The 21,073-nt window shown below is 52.6% G+C and overlaps 6 protein-coding genes across 6 annotated transcripts; 2 read left to right on the forward strand and 4 right to left on the reverse strand.

The window, feature by feature from the left end:
- Window positions 1-763: 763 nt before the first annotated feature.
- On the forward strand, window positions 764-3,088 carry COL26b_000373 (uncharacterized protein; the record flags this gene model as incomplete). The annotated part of the gene is made up of 3 exons (XM_053173343.1): window positions 764-952; window positions 1,100-2,290; window positions 2,354-3,088. The coding sequence occupies 3 exons, from the start codon at window positions 764-766 to the stop codon at window positions 3,086-3,088; spliced, it is 2,115 nt and encodes a 704-aa protein (XP_053043049.1).
- Window positions 3,089-3,740: 652 nt separating this feature from the next.
- Window positions 3,741-4,642, reverse strand: COL26b_000374 (uncharacterized protein; the record flags this gene model as incomplete). Its single annotated transcript, XM_053173344.1, has 2 exons — window positions 3,741-4,423; window positions 4,489-4,642. The coding sequence occupies 2 exons, from the start codon at window positions 4,640-4,642 to the stop codon at window positions 3,741-3,743; spliced, it is 837 nt and encodes a 278-aa protein (XP_053043050.1).
- A 786-nt stretch (window positions 4,643-5,428) lies between these two features.
- Window positions 5,429-5,983, reverse strand: COL26b_000375 (uncharacterized protein; the record flags this gene model as incomplete). Its single annotated transcript, XM_053173345.1, has 1 exon — window positions 5,429-5,983. One exon carries the CDS (start codon window positions 5,981-5,983, stop codon window positions 5,429-5,431), a length of 555 nt encoding a protein of 184 aa, XP_053043051.1.
- Window positions 5,984-8,032: 2,049 nt separating this feature from the next.
- On the reverse strand, window positions 8,033-8,992 carry COL26b_000376 (uncharacterized protein; the record flags this gene model as incomplete). Its single annotated transcript, XM_053173346.1, has 1 exon — window positions 8,033-8,992. The coding sequence occupies one exon, from the start codon at window positions 8,990-8,992 to the stop codon at window positions 8,033-8,035; it is 960 nt and encodes a 319-aa protein (XP_053043052.1).
- Window positions 8,993-11,019: 2,027 nt separating this feature from the next.
- On the forward strand, window positions 11,020-13,643 carry COL26b_000377 (uncharacterized protein; the record flags this gene model as incomplete). Its single annotated transcript, XM_053173347.1, has 3 exons — window positions 11,020-11,074; window positions 11,131-13,152; window positions 13,204-13,643. 3 exons carry the CDS (start codon window positions 11,020-11,022, stop codon window positions 13,641-13,643), a joined length of 2,517 nt encoding a protein of 838 aa, XP_053043053.1.
- A 306-nt stretch (window positions 13,644-13,949) lies between these two features.
- Window positions 13,950-15,245, reverse strand: COL26b_000378 (uncharacterized protein; the record flags this gene model as incomplete). Its single annotated transcript, XM_053173348.1, has 2 exons — window positions 13,950-15,053; window positions 15,150-15,245. 2 exons carry the CDS (start codon window positions 15,243-15,245, stop codon window positions 13,950-13,952), a joined length of 1,200 nt encoding a protein of 399 aa, XP_053043054.1.
- Between the last annotated feature and the right edge of the window lie 5,828 nt (window positions 15,246-21,073).

A 21,073-nucleotide genomic window follows, 5' to 3' on the forward strand; every position in this document is an offset into this window, starting at 1 on the left:
AATTACGCCAGAGGCTGGCGATTCCGAAAAACGGGCACCCGCATCTGAGGAATTGACTCAGGCCCCGCCGTCATCCCGCTGGTTTTGTCCATTGTGTCTGTCTCTTGTCTCTTGCGCCTTCTACAGCGTGTTCTGTGTCTCTGCCCAGTGTCTCTGATTGTTCTTCAGATGTACCTGGCATACCGTTCGTGCTAGGCTCGGTACATGTCAATACTCTGAATCCGTCTAATGCGTCCTCTAAACCGAGACCGCCTGACCATTCTGTAGCTTCCATGTTTCCTTTCGGAGTCCCTGCTGCGTGCGACCAAAGACCAAAGTGACCGGCTGCAATAGGAAGCTTCTCAAGTTGTGTGACCAACTTCCCCGGACGAGCCTCCCCAAATTTTTTCCCACTGCATCTCCCCTATCCGCCCTCTACCTACCTTGCCTCCTAGATCTCAACTTGACTTCTTGCCCACTTTCCTTACCCTGACTGACCAACCTGTCCCTCTTTGTGTCCATTGAGTTCGTAATAGAAACGACCGATCCTGGAGCGCAACCTCTCCCCAGAGGCCCACGTCGGCTCCAGTGACTGGTAGAGACCAAATCTTATCGCGCCGCACCACCCTACCTTACCTCGCGCGATAACATCTGCTCAACCCACAACCCACACCCACCTTACCTCCTCTTCTCTTACCCAGGTTAAGGCAGGGTCCTCAGTTCTCAGACGATTTTCCTCGTGCCTACTGCATCACCTTCTTCTTGCGAATCCAATCTGTCCAAGATGAGCAAAGCAGCGGCCGTCAAGGAGGCCGTCAAGGAGAGTCTCCTTGGCGCTGAAGAGCCCGTCCAGTTGTCCGCCCAGACCAAAGCCAGATTCGTCGCCAATGCTGTCAAGGACGAGGCATCAGGGGAGCTCTTAATGGGCCCTGAGAAGTTTATTAACGCTGTTGCGCCTACTGACGAGGACTATGTGAGCTTTCCCCTTCTCCTGATCTTCTCCACCTTGAATGCTGTCCCTTCGCGGAATTCCATGTCATGAAGTTGGACGAGAAGCTGTCTCCGATATTCCTCCGATACACCACGCGATCGTTCGCTAACTCCATCGCCCACCGCATAGCACAAAATCAAGCGTGAACAGTACGGCATTCTCTTTGGCGTCGCCGACCGCAAGGGTGCAGGCAAAATAACTCTTTCCGAATGGGCCGCCTTCGAGAACCTGTTGATGAAGCCCGACGCCGAGTACGAGATCGCTTTTCGCCTTTTCGACGTCGACAGAACCGGCAACGTCAAGTACGAAGACTTTCGAAAGCTCTACGAGCTGAACAAGGGACCCGACAGTATTCCCTTTGACTGGGAGTGCGAGTGGGCCAAACTGTACATTGGCAGCAAGAAGAAGCGTCACCACATGGACTACCCCCAATTCTCCCAAATGCTGCGCGGTCTCCAGGGCGAGAGAATTCGCCAGGCCTTCCAGCAATTCGACCAGGACGGCGATGGCTTCATCGACCCCGAAGATTTTGAGCGCATCATCCGCGAAACCTCTAAGCACAAGCTGTCTGACCACTTGCTCGAGAACCTATCGACCCTGTGCAACATTTCCCTCGGCAGCAAGGTCTCGTATGCCAATGTGCGCGCTTTCCAGAACATGATTAAGGAGATTGATCTCGTCGAGCTCATTGTGCGCCGTGCTTGTGCTAAGAGCCCGGATGGCAAGATTACCAGGACAGAGTTCCTGAACCAAGCCGCCAAGATCACTCGGTTCTCCCTCTTCACTCCCATGGAGGCCGACATTCTTTTCCACTTCGCCAGCCTCGACGAGCCCTCGGGTCGTCTCGGACTTGCCGATTTCGCCAAGGTACTTGATCCCTCATGGAGAAACGCCCTATCCGAGGTCGACGATGCGGCTCAGAAAGCAATTGCCAAGGGCGCCTCAGCAAGCAAGGCGCTTCTTGGTCGGGTCCTCGAATCCGGCTACAACTTCGGCCTTGGCAGTTTGGCCGGCGCCTTCGGTGCCTTCATGGTGTATCCCATCGATCTCGTGAAGACGCGCCTGCAAAACCAGCGAGGTGCCAGACCAGGCGAGAGGCTGTACAAGAACTCAATCGATTGCTTCCAGAAGGTATGGAGAAACGAGGGTTTGCGCGGTCTGTACTCCGGTGTTCTGCCTCAGCTTGTTGGTGTAGCACCCGAGAAGGCCATCAAGCTGACGGTGAACGACCTTGTTCGTGGCCACTTTACCAACAAGGAGGGCAAGATTTGGTACGGCCATGAGATTCTTGCCGGTGGCGCTGCTGGAGGTTGCCAAGTTGTAAGTCTCCCCCATAAACGCACACATCTGGGTTCGCATCGGTCCTGACATGATTCCTTTTAGGTCTTTACCAACCCTCTGGAGATCGTCAAGATTCGACTCCAGGTTCAGGGCGAGGTCGCCAAGACTGTTGAAGGAGCCCCGAAGAGATCCGCGATGTGGATTGTCCGCAACTTGGGTCTCGTTGGTCTTTACAAGGGCGCTTCTGCATGTCTTCTGCGTGACGTTCCCTTCTCCGCCATCTACTTCCCAACCTACAGTCACCTGAAGAAGGACATGTTTGGAGAGTCGCCTACCAAGAAGCTGGGCGTCGTTCAGCTGCTTACTGCCGGCGCCATTGCCGGCATGCCGGCCGCCTACCTCACCACGCCTTGCGACGTCATCAAGACCCGTCTCCAGGTCGAAGCTCGCAAGGGTGAGGCCACATACACCGGTCTCCGTCACGCAGCCAAGACCATCTGGAAGGAAGAAGGCTTCCGTGCTTTCTTCAAGGGTGGTCCCGCCAGAATCTTCCGCTCATCTCCCCAGTTTGGTTTCACCTTGGCCGCGTACGAGGTTCTGCAGAGCGTCATCCCTTACCCCGGCTCGTCAGACTCTATGAAGGTTCACACTGGTGTTGGGGAAGCTGTGTCCACGTTGAGGGAGAAGATTGACACCAGCCCCTTTGCGCGCAGCCGCAACGCCCTGAAGATTATCCTCGATATCGACGAGGACTTTGGTAAGGTTAAGGTGCCCAGCCAGGAGTCTTGGAAGAAGCTTCCTGCGTTCATGCAGACCAACGAAAACGGCTCTTCATGAGCGGCCTCGACCGAAATTCTGGACCTAAAATTCAAATGATCAGACAGTGCACGGCCTAAGAAAGAGCAGGCAGGTGTGTCTGGCTGAAAGGAAGGATTAGTCACATATCGCATATACGGCCGGGGAAAAAAGTTCTAGAGCATAAAGCAAGACCAGAACAGAGACGACTCTAGAGCGGAGAAAAGTTGGGAGGCACCTTGCGAGACTGCATATTCCCCCGACGGCGTTCAGGGGCAGGCATACAAAGGGACATCGGCATTTGTTTTTCTTTCTTCCTTTCCTTCCTGTCCTGTGCAGTCCTTCTGGACGTTGTTTGCAAGTGGTTGGTATACTCGCGTTTCTTGTTGAGCTTCGCTGCGCCTGGCATACCGTGGTTGGAGACAAGGCTACAGTAGAGGTAGACTTCTAGACTTCTTCCAGAGGAGCGTGTTTAGACTGTTTCGTATTTTGTCTAGATATGTATGAAATATTTACTACTGCTCACAGATGTGTGCCGGTAGCACAATATGCATGCTCCAAGCTTCGCAGGCTGTCCGGCACATTCAGCAAGAACGCAGGGGTTTGTACTCAGAAATAGGTATCGTTCTATTCTCTTAAGTAATCAAGATATGCCGAATAGCAGTCAGTATAAAGTCGTACCAAAAGCAAGTGTCTAGTCTAGTCGTTGGTGTTCTTCATCGTCTGCACGAAGAAGGGAATCCCTCTCCTCGGCCTTACCATCTGAGCCGCGGTACAGTATATAGTGTTGAGTCATGAAAACTAGGTCGTAAACCATGGACACGTTGCCCAGGGCGAACTTGACGGGGTTACCAGTGATGCCGGACCAGTCGCCCTGCAAATACGAGTCGATGGCCTGCTGGGCGCAGGACAACAGGCCACCAGAGAAGTCAAGCAGAATCTGCCAAATCGACCAACCCTTGGTCGACTTGTTTCTGTAGTTGGTGATGACTTGCGGGGTATACTTGATCAACGTGATAACCAGCTTGACGTAAGAGATGGCATACACCACATCGAGAGCACACCAGCTCGTCCGCGGGTCACCGTCGCTAGGGGCCCCGGCGACGATGAATGCGACGAGGATAACGCCCACGACGCAACCAAATGCGATGCCCGTGATGAAGCGGCTGGGCTTGGTGCCCGCGGCAGGGGAGAACCCCCAGAGACTTGGAAGATACTGGCTGGTTGTGATGCAGGAGAGGAGAAGGGCGTGAGCGGCGAAGGTGATATCGTTGAAGGCGACGGTCGGGGTAAGGCCATGGTTGCGTGCGGCGTACTGGGAGCGGACGACGGGAGAATAGTAGAGGCAGGAGTTAGAGACGAGGTATGCCAGAAAGCCTGAAGATCACGGATTAGCCACCCTGTCGCGTTGCGCCAGAGCTCTTGAGGAGCCTGCAACGTACCGAGGCAATTGATGAGAGGAAAGTCGACTGTCGTGCCAGCCGTGGTTTTTCTTGTGAAGTTAAGAAGAGGCTGCGGATAAAAGGACCCGGACCAGCAGAGGAAGTAGATCCAGCCAAATACGGCAGACAGGAAAGGGAGGAATTCGAACGCCATTCTCAGGGTCGCGTGATAATTGGCTGTGGGCTTTCCAGTTCACCTGATCATTCGAAGTAGAGTCGCGATGCGTTTCCCAAGCCCTTCAAGTCAGCCAGCCAACCTGCAAGTCCTGAAATCGAAGGGGTGTGTGAAAGAACGGGATGGGTGGTGATCAAAAGGAATGAACGGCCAAAAAGCAAATGGGATGTGTTGCGCGAACAATTGCGACATGGGACCTAGAGTCTCGATAGGGATTAGCTTCGTCGCTGCTTCATCGACCGCAGGTCCGAGCAGGGACCCGAGCTTATTGTGCATGGAAAACTCAGTGGCCGTTCCTGGCCGCTGCCCGTTAGAGCAGCGGCTCTCATGACCAGGAGGCCGGTAACGAGGTCGCCTTGATAGGCCGATCGCGCCCAGACAAGCTCCAGTGTCTTCCCGGGGCGTATACTCCACTGAGGGGCGCCTGAATTCGGGGATCAAGGTGGAGCAGATTTCTGTGTTGTCACCGCGGGGTGTGATGTCGCCATTGTAACGCGCCCTCACCCCTTGTCGGAGCCTCTCCTGCCTTTATCCTTTTCCTCCTTTCTTTGTGATTTGCATCGTCAGGTTGTTGGATGCGATGAGATTTTGAAGTAGAGGAGCCGGGAACGTCAAGTCTTGTAGCTCAGAGCTCGAGCAATGCCTCAATTGCCTGAAGAATTTGTCGTTTCGCACCGAGAATAGGCCTCGAATGTAGTCTGCTCATTGAAAACACGAGGACGTTGAACAAGTCACATTAGACTCGGTCATTGCCTCCCAACAAACTCAATCTTCAGACTGTCTGTCGGCCTCGGAGCTCATCAGCTGTTCCAGCCAACGTGCGTAGTCCTCGAAGCCGAACGTGCTCCCGTAAATTCTCACGGCCTTGACACTCCGAACTCCTTCGAACAGCTGTAGTGTGCCGTGATCTGCTCCGAGGAACATTGACTGCCGGACCTCCACAACAAGCTCGTCTGCACCGCTGAAAGCAGCCGTGACTGCCTCGGCGTCGTAGGCCGGGTCACAGTCAAGGCGAACCTGAATGTGGAACCGCCGGATACGAGGAAGCACCCCTCGTTCCTTGACCGGTGGATACCATGGTCGGAGCCGTGGGAAAGAAGCGAGCAGGGCACCGTGGGCAAGGAAGATGTTCTTGGTGTAGAGAATAGGCGAGGCTTCGGCGTGTGTTTGCCGGCTGACGGCAAGGATGGCAGGATGTAGCCTTTCGGCGGGTCTGGTATTCGGCGCGAGTCTATCAGGCGGAGGGTGGATAAGAAGTTGGCTGTATATTTCAAGACGAATCTCAAGAGGAAGATCTAAGAATGTGCATGATGGAGGCATCGTTGATGATTTGCGGAGGGGAAACCGTAGTGCTGTGCGATGCCTGGTTCAAATAAACAACAGGAACCAGAAAATCAACCTGCGGAATATGCCAGGTTAGGGTCACAAAATGAAAGACGCTGGTTCCAGGCGTAGATAAGATACCGGGTGACAGGAGCAGTGGCAGATCGACAATCCGCCGATAAGGGTGCTAATTTGTCCAAAGTTTTGACCTGGCTTTGCCAATCATGCATCCGTTCAGGTGAACCTGTCACTGCATAGCTGGATGTCCGAGCCAGCGAACAAGCACCGAAAGAAGGCGTCTACTGGCACAAGGGAATTTGGACAGCGATATGCTTGGCCTCTTCCTTTTGAGGATTGGCCATTAGGGGGGGCCGGCAAGTTTGTGGGGCGAATTCGGAGGTGCCCAAGTGGGTGCAAAAAAAGAGCGCATGCTCTTCCCACCTCCACCACCCACACCACCTACCCAGCCATTTTTTCCCCCATCCATACCACTACTAATAGGCCACCTAAAGTTAGATACGCTAAAAAAAGCCTGCCTTTACAGCATATATGAATTTCTTAAATATGAGGGCCTTCTATATAAAAACCTTAATCTTTTTAGGTTTTTCAAGGTCTCTAAATGCACTAGTTATAAAGTACTAATAGGTACTACTAACTATAACTATATATTCTATAACAACCTAAATATTAAAGAAACCTAGAGCTATAAGTATAAAATTAATAATAATAACCTTAACTTTATTAAGGCTTTATATAATAATAAAAGCTTTAAGGTAAAAGCTATCCTATTTAACTATATACCTATTAAAGTAGATACTAAGTAATAACCTTAAGGCTAAATAGTATAAAAAGCTTTAAAGAAATATAAGATATATAAAGAGGTTACTTAGATAGTAAATTATATTAATAATAACCTTATTAAATACTATTTTAAGTATATAAAGAAGGCTTTTATAAAACAGCTAGAGCCTAAGTTATAAAATAAAGTAGTTTAGTCTAATAAGTACTATTTTAGCTTCTCTACCTAGGGTAGGGTTTATATAGCTTATAAAGAAGGTACTTATAATAATCCTTCTAATCTCTAAGAATAATATAAACTAAATAAATCTAAAAAGAAGCTTCTCTACTATTAAGGTACTAAAAGGTATAGCTTTAAGTTAAAGCTATATTAATATAAGATACTTATAAATAATAATAACAAGATAACTTAAGCTATATATATTAATAGGATCTTTAAACTATATATTAAGTAGTAGATTAAAGAGGCTTATAATAAAGGTAAGCACTTAATTCTTAAGGAGGATAATAATAATAGCTACAGCCTTAGTACTTATAACCTTATATAGGTATAAAAGCAAAAAATAGGCTTAGATCACTTTTTTAACTATACCTAAAGCCTTAATCTCTCACCTATTAAAAACATATAGCTAAAGCTAAAGGAGTAGCTTTACTAATAAGCCTATTAAGACCTAAAGACTATAAAAAAGATTATAGAAGATACCTAAAATAACCTTAAACCCTATATAATTAATTATTAGTATAGATTAATACCCCAGCATTTATAAGATGTAGTTAGATTAAACAGCAAATATATAGTATACTAGTTATAATGATGCGAAAGTAGTAGTAGTAGTGGTAGTAGTAGCATAGTAATAAAAAGTATGCGCTCTTTTTTTGCACCCGCATAGTGCCACCCCATTCAGTTGCTTGATCTGACGGACAACAGCCCGGCGTTCAATGCCAATCCAGACGACAGCGAGCTATTGCATGGAGAATCACTCGGTAGGCAGCTCGACTTTTCTGTTATTCAGTTACAGGGCTAAGGTGCCGAGACGTATGGGACATGCAGATTCAACGCCCTTTCTATGACACCGGTTGTATTTTCATTTTTCTTTTCCCAGTAAGACAAGAACGCCCACTTGTAATCCATGAATATTGTTTTGTACACATGCGCAATCAACGAGCTTCCTCAGTTGTGCTTGCCGAGGGGGCAAAATGTCCAAGACCACCAAAAAAGTGTCTTGACCTTAACGCTTAGCCGGCCCTTTAGCTCATAGTCAATTCGGGAAAGAATCTCGACAACTTGTTAGGATGGCCGAACTCAGTCCTGCTGTGGTTCTGGTCGTCGGGTGCTAACGAATCCGTGTCGCTGTCAATATTGGGCTGTACTTCTGGTGCAGCTCTCTTGACCTTTATGTTGCCTTGCACAAGGGGGCGGGATGTGCTGGTCTGCCCGCTCGATATGGTCACAATTGATCTTGAATCGGCTGGTGTTGACACTTCGTGAAGTGTACTGGGTGGCCTCGACTTAACGGCGAAGGATTGATCGGGTGTGTGGCTACGAGAAACACCGAATGGAATTATTGGTCCCAAAGTCTTCTTGGAAGCCTCGGGAGTTGGCAGGGGGGTCGCGGCTGGGCTAAGAAGAGACGAAATCTTCTCATTCGCAATCAAACCCTTCGTCTGAACAAACGCGCTGGACCTGACGTGGTATGGGCTTCGGTCGTAGTACTTGTCAATGATCGGATGAACCATGACAGTTTGGTTGTGGATAGTCAGAATGGAGTTGGTCGGAACGTTCACCCAATTTTCTGCTGCAATGTCAGTTGATTCCTTTGAGCTTCTAGTAGTCTGAAGTATACCTCTCTCGAACGTCAACGGCTCACTCGCAACCAGAACGATGTCGGCACCTTTGTCTCGGCGCTCCATCTGGTAGTTTCGATCATTAACAGCCGAGGTTCGCGTTCCCCATTCGGTGCCTGATGAGTAGTACAGACTGGCTGCCTCATCTGTTGCACTGCTTATATATCGAGTGCAGATGATGCTCTTGCCGTCGGTAACGGCAAAGTTGAGCAAACTTCGGGTGTCCACATTCTCCGACTGGATTGTGCTCTCCGGAATTTCGTCAATGAGCTCGTTGATCAGCGCAATAGTCTTCAGTAGAGCCTTTCGGAGCACTGTAGGACCGAATCCATTCGGAGGTTGGGAGCTGGGGTCGTGACCCATCCTCTCGAGGGTGTCGAGGAATAGGGCGAAGGCCCATTCGCTGTCTGTACCACCCTGAACCCCCAAATACCATTTATCGGCCAATCTTTGACCCAACCTTCTCTTGATGTACTTCCAGCCCCCGAGTCCCCCATTATGCATCCACATCAAGCTTCCGTGACAAAACGGGTGGCAGTTGTCTTCGCTCAAGGATCCTTCGGTGGTTGCTCGGACGTGGGCAAATATTAGCTGTGAAGCAGTCTTCGAGGCAATACGGTGAAGATTGGTGCAGTTCCAGGCGGGTATCGTGGAGGTGAAGAGACACGGCGCATGTCCAAGTTTTGGGTCGGTGTAGAAGCCAATTCCGAACCCATCGGCGTTGTTCTGGCCCCGTCTTGTGTCCTATTAGATCGGATAATGAGATTAGATATGTTCGCTACAGACGCTTTGGTACGAACGGAGTCAAACTCACCAGTCTTAGCCTCGAATCGAAGGACTGCTTCAAAATGGAATGGGTGGGATCGAGAATAAGCTTGGAGAGAAGAATCTCATCGCTTCCACGGTACACCTAGGCACAATTAGCATTATGCAGACCCTAGAAAGCTATGCGAAGAAGTACCAAGAATCGGCACATGGTGGCTGGCGTGCAAACTTAGGTGCGATGCCTGAGCTCAGAGATGTTCGGAGAGATCGATACGGCCAGGACGCGCAATGGTGGCGGGAGGGATGCGGACCGTCGTGAAACGACGACGAGGAAGCAAATAAGTAGAGAACGAAGTGTGGCAGCGGAATGGAAGATAAGCGGAGGGAAGACCCAGTCAAATATATTCTGTCTGATGAGCTATGGCGCGATCAGAAACCCCAGGGCAGTGACGCAAGTTGATAGGGATATGATCTGTAGCCCTCAGGATACTCTCCCAAGTCTTGGTAGAGAGTCGGGCTTCTTGTTGGGAACACAGCGTAGGGGATTGTCCTGGCCAGCTGATCTGGGCGGGCGGCAGCTGAGCGTCCGTGCTGATGGGGGAAAAGAAACAGCAATTTGGGGGAATGGACAATGCCGATGGCGCCTTCGGCTTGGCTCAAGCGTTCCTGATCTTCAGGGTGGTCTCATCCTCGTCAGTCGGGCTTGCAGATGGAGAAAGTACGTTGTTACAGTGAGTCATTTGGTCTGGGTCCGAAAAGCCAGAGTCGAGCAGTCGGGATGGCCACGGCGCCACGGGGCTCTTTAATCTAACGTCCAACGGCGACCTACGGAAACCTACTCAGCTGGTGATCGGAGGAGCTTCGGGGCGGGTGCGTCCCCGTCTACAAGCATGGAAAGTACACCGTGGGCATGCCTGTCTGAGGTACGTGATGATGCGATAAGCCTTTAAAGGAGTGCTAACAGCCCCTCCAGCATGCATCAAAGGGGGACAGACACTAAAATAGATAGCCAGCTACAAAGGTCGAGGAGAGGTCAAGCCCGCTCAAGTAGATACATGGCGAATTTAGTAGGCAAGGTACCTTTGTCAATGTGTTCCCCACCATTGCAAATGGGCTCTTCATGCAACTCGGTGTTGAGTGCAATTGCAACCCGCGAGAACCCGCTCTGTGAATACACGCCACTCTTTCGTGACAAGTCAACGGGTTTCTAGTTCCCCTCGTCTCCTCGACGACGCACAACTCCCCCACCGGAGACGAGATCACAACCACTCAATCCTGAAGAACCCGGCTTTGCCTTCACCAACCCTTCATTTCAATCATTATCGCATGCGAACAATCCGTCACCGACTTTCCATTATCGGGCCTCGTGCTTTGCCGGCAGCATGAGCGGACGCCTTCTTTCTGCAGGGCTTTTGCCCACGACGCAACGCGCCCCTGCTCAAGCCGTTCGCCATTTTCATCGGCTTCCTGTGGGTGGCCTTCAACGGGCCGACGCTGCTGTCCGGGCGACTCGACGCCGCATGTGGTTCCCGGGAAACGCTTTCCACAATGCTGTAATCGTCCGAAATGCCTCCTTTGCCCGATTCTTGCCAAAGTTGGTGGTCAAATTTGCCAGGATTCCTGCCATGTTCGGAGGGCTGGCTGTTGGAACACTCGCCTGGGTACAGTACCAAGCCAACCGTAAGATTAACCTCCCCTTCATGTTCCCAACTATCAACTGACGTTGCCGTTATCAGAGCTCACCACCAACGCGTGGGACTTCGTCGCCAAGACGGCAGATGGGGTGTCGGATACTGCAATAACCATCTTCGGTGGCGCAAAGGACATAGCGGATCAAACAAGGCGCGGATGGGAAAGCACCAAAGAACAGTTCGAAACGCCAGAATGGCTGCAAAAGGTGTTGAGACTCCACGAGGAGATTGGGACAGGAAAAGGCGGACATGAAGGACCGGGTGGGGAGCCTCCCAAACAGAGCAGAGCTGGCGCTGCTGCGGTTGTTGGAGCTTCGGCCGCGGCATATGGCTACGAACAGTCCGACGACGACCCCCGAGACCCCGACGAGATAGCCAAGGACGATCAGATGATGGTCTTGACGAAGAAGATGATCGAGATTCGGGGCATGCTTCAGCAAGTTGGACAGTCAAGCACTCTAACTCTGCCCTCTATTGTGGTCATCGGCTCCCAGTCCTCGGGCAAGAGTTCGGTTCTGGAAGCACTTGTCGGTCACGAATTTTTGCCGAAGGGATCCAACATGGTTACCCGTCGGCCGATTGAGCTGACTTTGGTCAACACCCCTGATTCAAAGGCAGAATACGGCGAGTTTCCGGACTTAGGCCTCAGACGCATCACAGACTTCTCTTCTATTCAGAGAACGTTGACCGAACTCAATCTGGCCGTCCCAGACAGCCAGTGCGTGTCGGATGACCCCATTCACCTCACAATCTATTCTCCGAATGTTCCAGACCTCTCTCTCATCGACCTGCCGGGCTACATCCAAGTCGCGGGGCAAGGTCAGCCGCTTGAGCTCAAGCAGAAAATCTCGGAGCTTTGCGATAAGTATATTCAGCCTCCAAATGTTATCCTGGCCATTTCTGCCGCAGATGTGGATCTCGCAAACTCAACAGCCCTGCGTGCAAGCCGTCGTGTGGATCCTAGGGGCGAGAGGACGATTGGAGTAGTCACCAAGATGGACCTAGTTGATGCTACTCGAGGCTCTGCTATCCTTAGTGACAAACAGTACCCCCTCAGGCTTGGCTATGTTGGTGTCGTCTCAAGAGTTCCCCAAACGGGTGGTTTGTTCAAGCGATCCGGCAGCATCCAATCGGCCATTGCCAAGAATGAGAGCGCATTCTTTTCTAACCACCCGCTTGAGTTCGGCGAAGGATCCGGAGTCAACGTTGGAACGATCAATTTGCGCAAGAAGCTCATGACTGTCCTTGAACAAACAATGTCCGCCAGCCTTCAGACCACGAGCGACGCCATCAGGCAAGAGCTCGAAGAGGCAACTTATGAGTTCAAGGTTCAGTACAATGATCGCCCACTTTCGGCCGAGTCCTACTTGGCGGAAAGCCTCGATGGGTTCAAGCATTCTTTCAAGAAATTCACAGAGGAGTTTGGCCGCCCTGAAATGCATGAGTTGCTGAAGCAGGAGTTGGATCAGAAGGTTCTTGACCTACTCGCAGCCAGATACTGGAACAAGCCCATCCAGGACTTATCTCCTGCCCGACCCGACCTAGACAACCTTGCAGATCTTCCCAAGGCCGACCCAAATTCACTGTACTGGCACAGGCAGCTCGATGCGTCTACGTCCTCCCTGACAAAGCTTGGAGTGGGAAGGTTGGCAACCACTGTGGTTGCTTCATCTATTCAGTCTCAAATTGACGCTTTGATCAAGAGCTCGACGTTCAGCAGCCACCCCTTTGCCCGGGAGGCTATCATGGATGCTGCGTCGACCATTCTTAACGAGAGGTTCTACAGTACCAGCGACCAGGTCGAGAACTGTATCAAACCTTACAAGTTCGAAATCGACATTGATGAGAGAGAGTGGACCCAGGGTCGGGACCACTCGGCTGTGGTGCTGAAGAAGGAGCTTCAAGATTGTGAAGGCGCTCTAAAGGGCATCGAAGACACTGTCGGCGGCCGAAGGAAGCTTAGAGAGGTTATGAACTTCGTGGACCGTGCCCGAAAAGGCGATGTTGTTGTTGAAGGGGATGGACGAAGCGGTGCTGGAGGCTTCAGTGCGGCTCTTCTTGCAAGAGGTGAGTTCCATATGTAAAAAATCATCGGAAAACACTGTTAACATCGACCAGGACGCGAGGCTGTGTTCCTCAGGGACCGCGCAGACATCATCAAGATGCGCCTGCTGGCCGTCAAGTCTAAACAATGCGCAAACCTGAAGAACAAGTACTACTGCCCCGAGGTGTTCCTTGATGCGGCAGCTACCAAGCTGGCTTCGACCGCAGTGCTCTTCCTTAACGTGGAGCTCCTCTCAGAGTTTTACTACAACTTTCCCCGGGAGCTTGACCTTCGCCTTGGCAGACACCTTTCAGACGCCGAGATTGAGAAGTTTGCCAAGGAGGATCCCAAGATCAGGAGACACCTCGAGGTCATCCGTCGCAAAGAGCTCCTCGAGTTGGTTCTTGAGAAGATGGAAAGTTTGCGGCAGCTCGAGGGCCGTGAGCGAGAGCGGCAGCAGGGCGGCAGACCCAGCAAAGACGACAAGCAGAGGGGACGCTGGGGGCTATTTTGAGGACAATTCCCTCAGGTCTGTAACGTGTTATGACTTGGACGCAAAAAGGAGTTGCGGTGTTGAAAGATAGCCTTCTGGGACGAACTGGTCCGTCGTGTTCCAGGCCTGTTCTATTCACAAGTCTTTGGTATTTTGTACACAACGGTATATAGCAAGAAGGACGGATACCCTCCTCGACTCGACCTCCTGAAAGAAATAGATTTTCACTCTCGACTCTTTTCCCGCAACCTGACGAATGTCTACGCATTGAGATGCCCATCCAATAGAACGCCCGATGAACTAAACACGCCCGTCACTGTCCAAACTTCATCCAGTTGCGTCAATGCTCGTCTGCAGAGTAACCTCCCATCTCAGACTCGTGCCCCGACCGTATCCTTCGCCTAGCCTGTTCTGTATCAGAGTTGATATCCGGCTGCGTAGCTTGCTAATCGTACCCTCATCACAACCCTTGGCCACGCAAATCTTGAGGTTAGCCATGCACAATCCGTAGTGCACCTGCCAGAACTGCGCGTCTTCGATGCGTGTGACGCCAGGTTCTGCCTCAATCTCCCGCACCACTGAGGTCACGCCCTCATTGCCTCCATTACCGCCGTACGACATCAGCAGCATCATAGCCTGGGCCATGGCCAGTTTGGCGCCGAACAGGAACATGGATGCCGCAATGGCCGCACACAGCGTCCGGTCGAGCCAAATATATGTCTTGATGGACAGGAGGGGAAGCAGAAGCAGCAAGCTGGAAAAGAAGACGGTAAGGAAGTGAAAGATGTTCGAAAAGTGGGTAGGAAGTCCGGCGAGCCATGATACTCGCATGATTCTAGCAATGCGCGCGTGATTCTTTAGACCATACGCGGAGATGGCCGTGCTAGCAATCGCGGCGAAGGCGGCCCAGTCTACCTCGCCGGCTGACACACGTTCATGAGCATGTTCATGATGCGGCTCGTGTCCGCCCTTTGTTTCGAGCCAGTGCTTAAGATTGTGTGATACGAGATCGAAGCCGCCAAACAGCAGGAAAATCGACATTGCAAAACCGGCGAGAACCTCGGCCCTTTCAAGACCGAAGGGGTGGCGGATGCTGCTACGGCGCCAGACTTCGAAGTTACCGAGTACCTCAACGGCGACACACACGGCAGCACTCCCGGCGTCGAAGAAGACCAAGTGGGATAGAGCCATCATGGCCAGCGAGCCTTCAGAGATGAAGAACAGCCAGGACGCGACGGCCAAGTGGCACAGGCTCCAATAGAGCCGGGCGCGCTGGTCGCGAGACATGCTCTTCCATGCTTCGCGAACGGTCGGGACGGGAAGGGACGCAGGTAGAACGGGGGGCGGACGTTGAGGAGGCTCTTGGAAGATCTGGTGTTGTGTCGATATCGAACTGTGCTTGTATCGATGGCCGCGGCGCTGGCCGATATTCTGCGAGAGGCCGGTGTCAGTGGTCGAGTAAAGATGCGAAGATGACGAGGCGCGCATCATGATGAGCGATATCTCTCCGCGCGAAGCTGAACATACCGACTTGACAGGCGAGGTCGAGATGACCTGCGTCTGAAAGTTGAAGGGGCTCGGGACGGTAGAGCCCCCAGCGGAAGGAGGGTCGTCTTCGGCCATTGCTGCAGCGTCCGGACGAAGCAAACCGAGTTTCAGGTTCGGCGAGGGAGCCAAAAGACCGGATTTCGATGTCGTTGCTACGTGAGGGAGGCTGCTACGGTCGGAGGCCGCGTCGTTGTCAAAGTCGACCGTCCGACGGGCGTCGTCACCAGCGATGTTTATAGATGGACAGGCGATTTGGGAAGGTGGAAGGACGAGATGGGGTGCACTGCTATCGCTGTTGACGTTGCCGTTTTCGGGACTCGGTGGGGTGGCAGGTCGTCTTGGAGGGGTGGACAAGCGTGCAGATGCAGGGCTGGAAGCCATGGGCCCGTCTTGCCGGCGGTGTCGCCCGGCGCTTGGCTGTTCAATAGCGAAGGATGGCAGCCAGGAACAGTGGGAGCATAAACAGGGTCAATGGCGGCGGCTTCCGATAGTCGCCAGCATTTATGGTATGGGGAGGCGGGAAGGGAGACGAAAGAGACTGAGTGTGCGTGGGTGGGTGGGTGTCGTGTGTCGTGTGTCGTGTGTCGTGCGAAGTCTGTCAGGCAAGAGACACAAGGATGAGATGGGACGAGACGAGCAATCATTTACATAGAACCGCCCAGCGCCTCAACATTAGGGGGACTGTGATGGATTTTACTGTACCTTACGGAAGGGGGAAAAGGCTTCAACCTATCTACCTTATACACATGAGGGACGACCCAGACAGCTTCCCCCACACTTCAGCTTCAGCCGTTTTTGGGGCCACTCTGCCAGGGACATGGCACTCTCTTCAGATTAGTACTCCGCTGATTGCATGTGATGCGTATTAGAGTTATTTCCCTTAGATACATGGGAGATTTGAGAGATCGTGGCTGCTCCAACACCCACTTTCCGCCATGGGCAGACGGGTCACTGGACCGCGTATTCGCGGCCCTTGTCTAGGCAGGGACCTGGCTAGGTAACTTGGCGATCCAACAAACCACCTCGCTTCAGTTCAAGATGCAGCTAGGCTCTGTACAGCCAGAAGGCCTTTTTCTCTCTCTCTCTTGTCTTTCTCGCCGGTCTTTCGTTGACCGCACAACAGTGAAAAGAGAAGCATGTAGCTTGGCAGCGAACTGAACTCCGACTCGAAAACAGTCTCAGCCTCCCGTCCGTCCCATCTTTGTCTTCCGCCCCCAATTCCGACCAATACTCTCCACTCTCTCTACCGGGGCCAGCCTTGTGCGATAAGGGATTATCGCAGTTGGATGCAACACACAATGGAGCGAACTGCGTCCGCTGCTGCCGCCGCCGATGATTACGACGACGACGGCGACGGCGAAGTCATTTCTGTAGATGTGACAAAGTCAACATCACCAACGGCTGGTCTGCCTGTCCATCCCCAGTCGCAAACCCAGCTCCCGAATAATCCACATCGACGTACGGTGTCTGGCGCCAGTATACTTTCCAAGCTCCCCTTTATGCGCTCCCTCTCAGACGGGAAGCCACCTCACGAAGCCGAGCAAGACGCAGCGCACTCGGCGTCGGCATCCATGTCAACCACTACTCAACAGAAGTCGAGAAGACGGAAAGGTTCCCTTAGGAAGGTTGCCCTTCTAGGAAGAGGTGCGCAGAGGGAGCGTAAGGAGGCGAAGCAGCTCACCATCGACACATCGCATAGTATCTCTCGTGGGGTGGAAAACACGGAGCATCGATCCCAATCACCACCCACAAGTACGACTGCCACAACTGCAACGACAGCCGGGCACGATCCTCTTGGGCTCAATATTTCGGACCTCACCCCTCGTCCTTCCATGGACGGCTACGCGAGCAGGTCGAGTCTGGCCGAGTCTTCCGTTTCCTCGACAAGCCCTCCTCAGCCAAACGAGAACGAGTCGAGCATAACAAGTCCGACGATATCATACACATCTACCACGGACGAAGACGACGTTCTACATATCCCAAACCATATACCGTCACCTTTACGGCCAGACCTGTCGCTGTCGTCGGGCGCCGAATCGTACTTTGCGAGTCGGAGGCGTCGCTCCATCTTACAAGCCAAATCACCACTCTCGTACAGTGGTTTGTCAAGTACACCACTGCCGCCTGCTGATGCGGATTGGGACTATTCAGACACGGAATGGTGGGGATGGGTCGTCCTGATGGTCACGTGGGTTGTCTTTGTGGTGGGAATGGGCTCGGTTCTGGGCATGTGGAGTTGGGCGTGGGATGTTGGGACGACGCCGTATGCCCCTCCGGAGCTTGAAGATGATCCAACGCTGCCCGTCGTGGGCTACTATCCAGCCCTCATCATCCTGACCTGTATCATGGCATGGGTGTGGGTTGTTGTGGCCTGGGTCGGTATGAAATATTTCAGACATGCCAAGATTAGCGGCGATTAAACAGCCGCGCATTGCCTACCAGCATCTTGACAGCATTGATGATTGGTGTAGCAAGCATCGAATAGGGATGGAGGCTCAAATCTGAAGAAGCGTATCATTAAAAAGCACACGTTCTGGTACGAAACCAGAAAATTCATAACCCAGCAAGCGTTGTCAGTAAGTCATGCTCATTGCAATTATCCTTCTAAGCAGCCTCAAGGGCAGTAGTGTCCACATATCGATCAGGAGCTATCCTCCGCTCTGTACCGGGAAGCTCAAAGGACGTTAAAGCATGTCATCACAGAGGAATGGACGTCACGAAAAAAAGCCCCAAGCTTGCGGTGGCCCATTCGAAGGCGACGATGCCACTCAGGTGGTCTAGAGCTGCCGAGACTGGTTATTCAGCCCGCCAGCTCGTTTGCCCATATCATGACGCGAAAAAACAGGTGCCTTTGAAGGAACAGACGCGGCTAACCAAGGTTGACGATTCAAACGTTGCGATTGCCAGGCTGTTGGGCTGTTGGGCTGTTGGGTTGTTCAGCGGATGGAAAGGCTGGAAGCGAGAGGCCCCACTGTCTGCGCGTAATGAAAAGAATGAGCTTGCCAGCCTCTGAGCGGAGAACAGGGATCAACGGACCGCATCTCCTCAGATCTCGGTGGTGGGGGTGGTTGGTTTTGGGGATCTCTCTGGAACACCGAACACCGGGCCAGCTTGTTGCGAGAACGAAGAGCTGTCAGACGTGGTATCAGGGACTGGTGTATGCGTCCACACTGACGTTCGGGGAGGTAGACGGAGCTTCAGCTCAGCCTTATTGGATACAGTTGGCAGCACACGTGTCGAACCGGTGCAGAACTCGCTCACAACTCACGCGACCACACGCTGAGGTAGGGAACAACGAGAAGAGAAGCTCAGGAGGATGGTTATCTCAAACAATCATGTCAGCAGCACGCACGCTCCCAGGCACAGCGACCAGATGGCATTGCTTCGCTCATGCCTTCGCTGCCAGAAACCAAGCTGGGTCGATGAAGGCGATTCTACGGGAGCTTGCTGGGCGGCGTGTTGTGAGGTGGGGGACGCGTTTGTCCTAGTGGTGTGCATGAGATGTGATGTGCGTGATTCTGCTGCTGCTGCTGCCGCCACTTAGTGGTCCTCGAACTCTCGGTGCGTTGGCAGTTGACTCAGCTGAAGGTAACTATTCGTACCTGGGAGGCAGCAAGCGGGCTCCATTTTCGTCCTGTAAAAGTGTCAGACGCAACAACACGCACCTGGATGGCCAGTCTTGGGATGCGAACTGGCGACCCTGATTACCTTAGGCAAGCAAGGTACCCAGAAACTTCAGCGACAACCGACCGTCTCCCTCTACTCTCACCGTTCTCGCGGTTCCATCTGCTCATCTCATACACACTGCCACACACCTGTTCGACGTGGGGGATCAGGAGGGCACGAGCTGAGAAACAAGGGGGCGTATTGGAAAGGAGGGGGCCCATCAGGACTCAGACCCTTGAGAGAGAGAGATGCAATACATGGTCGGCGAGGCTTGGCAGTGGATGGCGGCACAAAAGCCAAAGGGGCCTTGGGGGGAGGGTTGAAGCAGACGGACGGGACGGGTGGAGGGAGGTGCTTGGATCTCTTGTTCCTTTTCCCCTCTCCACTATCCATGGACCATTACCCGTGTTTTTTTTTCCCCCGTCATTTTCTTTAAGCGCTGTTAAAAATTGAGATGGCAGAGGCGGCAAGGGAAGGCGCGCCCGCACGGCCAATCAGTAAAGCGCCAGCCCCTCGTCGCTGTTGGACGGGTTTGGAGTCCCAGAGGAGAGGAGAGGAGCAGAGGCCGTGCGCCACTTGCTTCTGTTACGTAAGGTTCAGAGTACTTTACCTAGGTAAGGTATTCGTACCTTAAGGTAGGTACCTACTAGGTAATCGTGGTAGGATTCTGACCGGGCTGGTTGACTGAGCCATCCGGCCAGTACCGCCATATCTCATCGCGAGGTAGGTACTTCCACTATTGTTCCGGGGTCTGGTAGGAAGGCCTTGCACACAGTTCGAAGGTAATGGAGCGCCGTCAATTAGTGTTCTCGCAGAGTGTTGCTTCTCGAAGGCTCCCAGTGGCCTGGTCAGCCGCCAAAAGTATGAAAACTCAGGGTCTTCACCTCGTGGCACGCAGCCAGAAGACGAAGTAAAAACAGATTTGTGGTTCTTGCTGCAGCCTGCAGGACAAAAAGGCTAGCGCCGGCGGCAAAGCATATCAACAACGTCTTTCGTTAATCGCCTGCGTCGGGCAGGACCCTGCGGGTCTGGGATGCAGTATGCCAGGCAAGCAAGCAATGAATGGTAATGGAAAAGTGTGGTTCTTATTCTCTTATTCTTCTCTTCTTTGTCCCCCCTTGTCCATGGACTCTTGTCCTTGACCTATGGCATTGTCCTGTGGTTGGTTGGTTGGCAGGTTGTGTTGTGTTGTGTTGGGTTGGGCTGGGTCGGGTTGGGTTGTGTCGGCAGTGGGCACGGGGAGACAAAGACCGAAGCGAAGAGTCGCAATGGGGTTCGACAATCGGCATTGTGACCCTGGAGGGAAAGTCACAGTCTGACGAGGAGAAGAGCAAGACACTTGGACCTTCCCATCCTCAACTGCGAAAGAGAATGTCTACGCGCTAGCCTGATGTGGCCAGAGTGGATTGTTACAGTCTGTGCCTGTATCTGATGTCTATGCATCTCTCAGCCTGTGACCTCACTACTCCATTTGGCTCTCCAGGGTTCGCAGAGACAAGCCTCGCTCTCGACGCCTTCTACGGAGACGGCGCTCGCTGAGGAATGGAAAAGGACCGTTGCACATCGGATCTGGGACAAGTGCCGCTGCTGACGATTGCTGAAGACCCCTCTTCATTCCACCAAGTTCCATTCCGTCTCGCACATTCCCATCCGGGCTTATTATCATGGCGACGCCGGAGTGAGGGAGCAGCAATGAGAATGACGGGGTCCCTGACGCTGCCCTGATGCTGATTTGGCCCCTGACGCTTGTTTTGCTGACGAGGGAGATATCTAGTAGCTTCACGTACTCGGCAGTGACAGGACAACAGACCCTCCTGGCTTCAGCTGTAGCAGCGGTGTAGGGGACAAAGTGCACCGTAGAATACCTACCTTTTTTTTTTCTCCCTTCGTGCCTTGCTCCATGTGAGAAGGCGGAGACGGAAGCATCCTTGCATCCCGCCGATGAGGCGCAAATTGCAATCGGACCACCACCACCACCACCACCACCACCACCACGAGACCCGGGCCGTCGACAGCACGACGCCTTGACCAATCCAATAATTTAAGGATAAGGATAGAGTAGGCAGCCAACATCAAACCGGACCAGCAACGAAGCAGCGCGAACGGCCATCGCGTGCCCGATTGAGAACCAAACAGCCTCGAGAAGCTTTTGCCATGCTGCCGGGTTGACGTAACGGCTAAGCAGCTGGTGATATTGACGAGGGTCGCTCGGAAGTTTGTTGACTTGCCTGAGGTGC

The sequence above is a fragment of the Colletotrichum chrysophilum genome (genome assembly GCF_026319265.1).
Source record: "Colletotrichum chrysophilum strain AFK26 chromosome Unknown scaffold_1, whole genome shotgun sequence".
Lineage (NCBI taxonomy): Eukaryota > Fungi > Ascomycota > Sordariomycetes > Glomerellales > Glomerellaceae > Colletotrichum > Colletotrichum chrysophilum.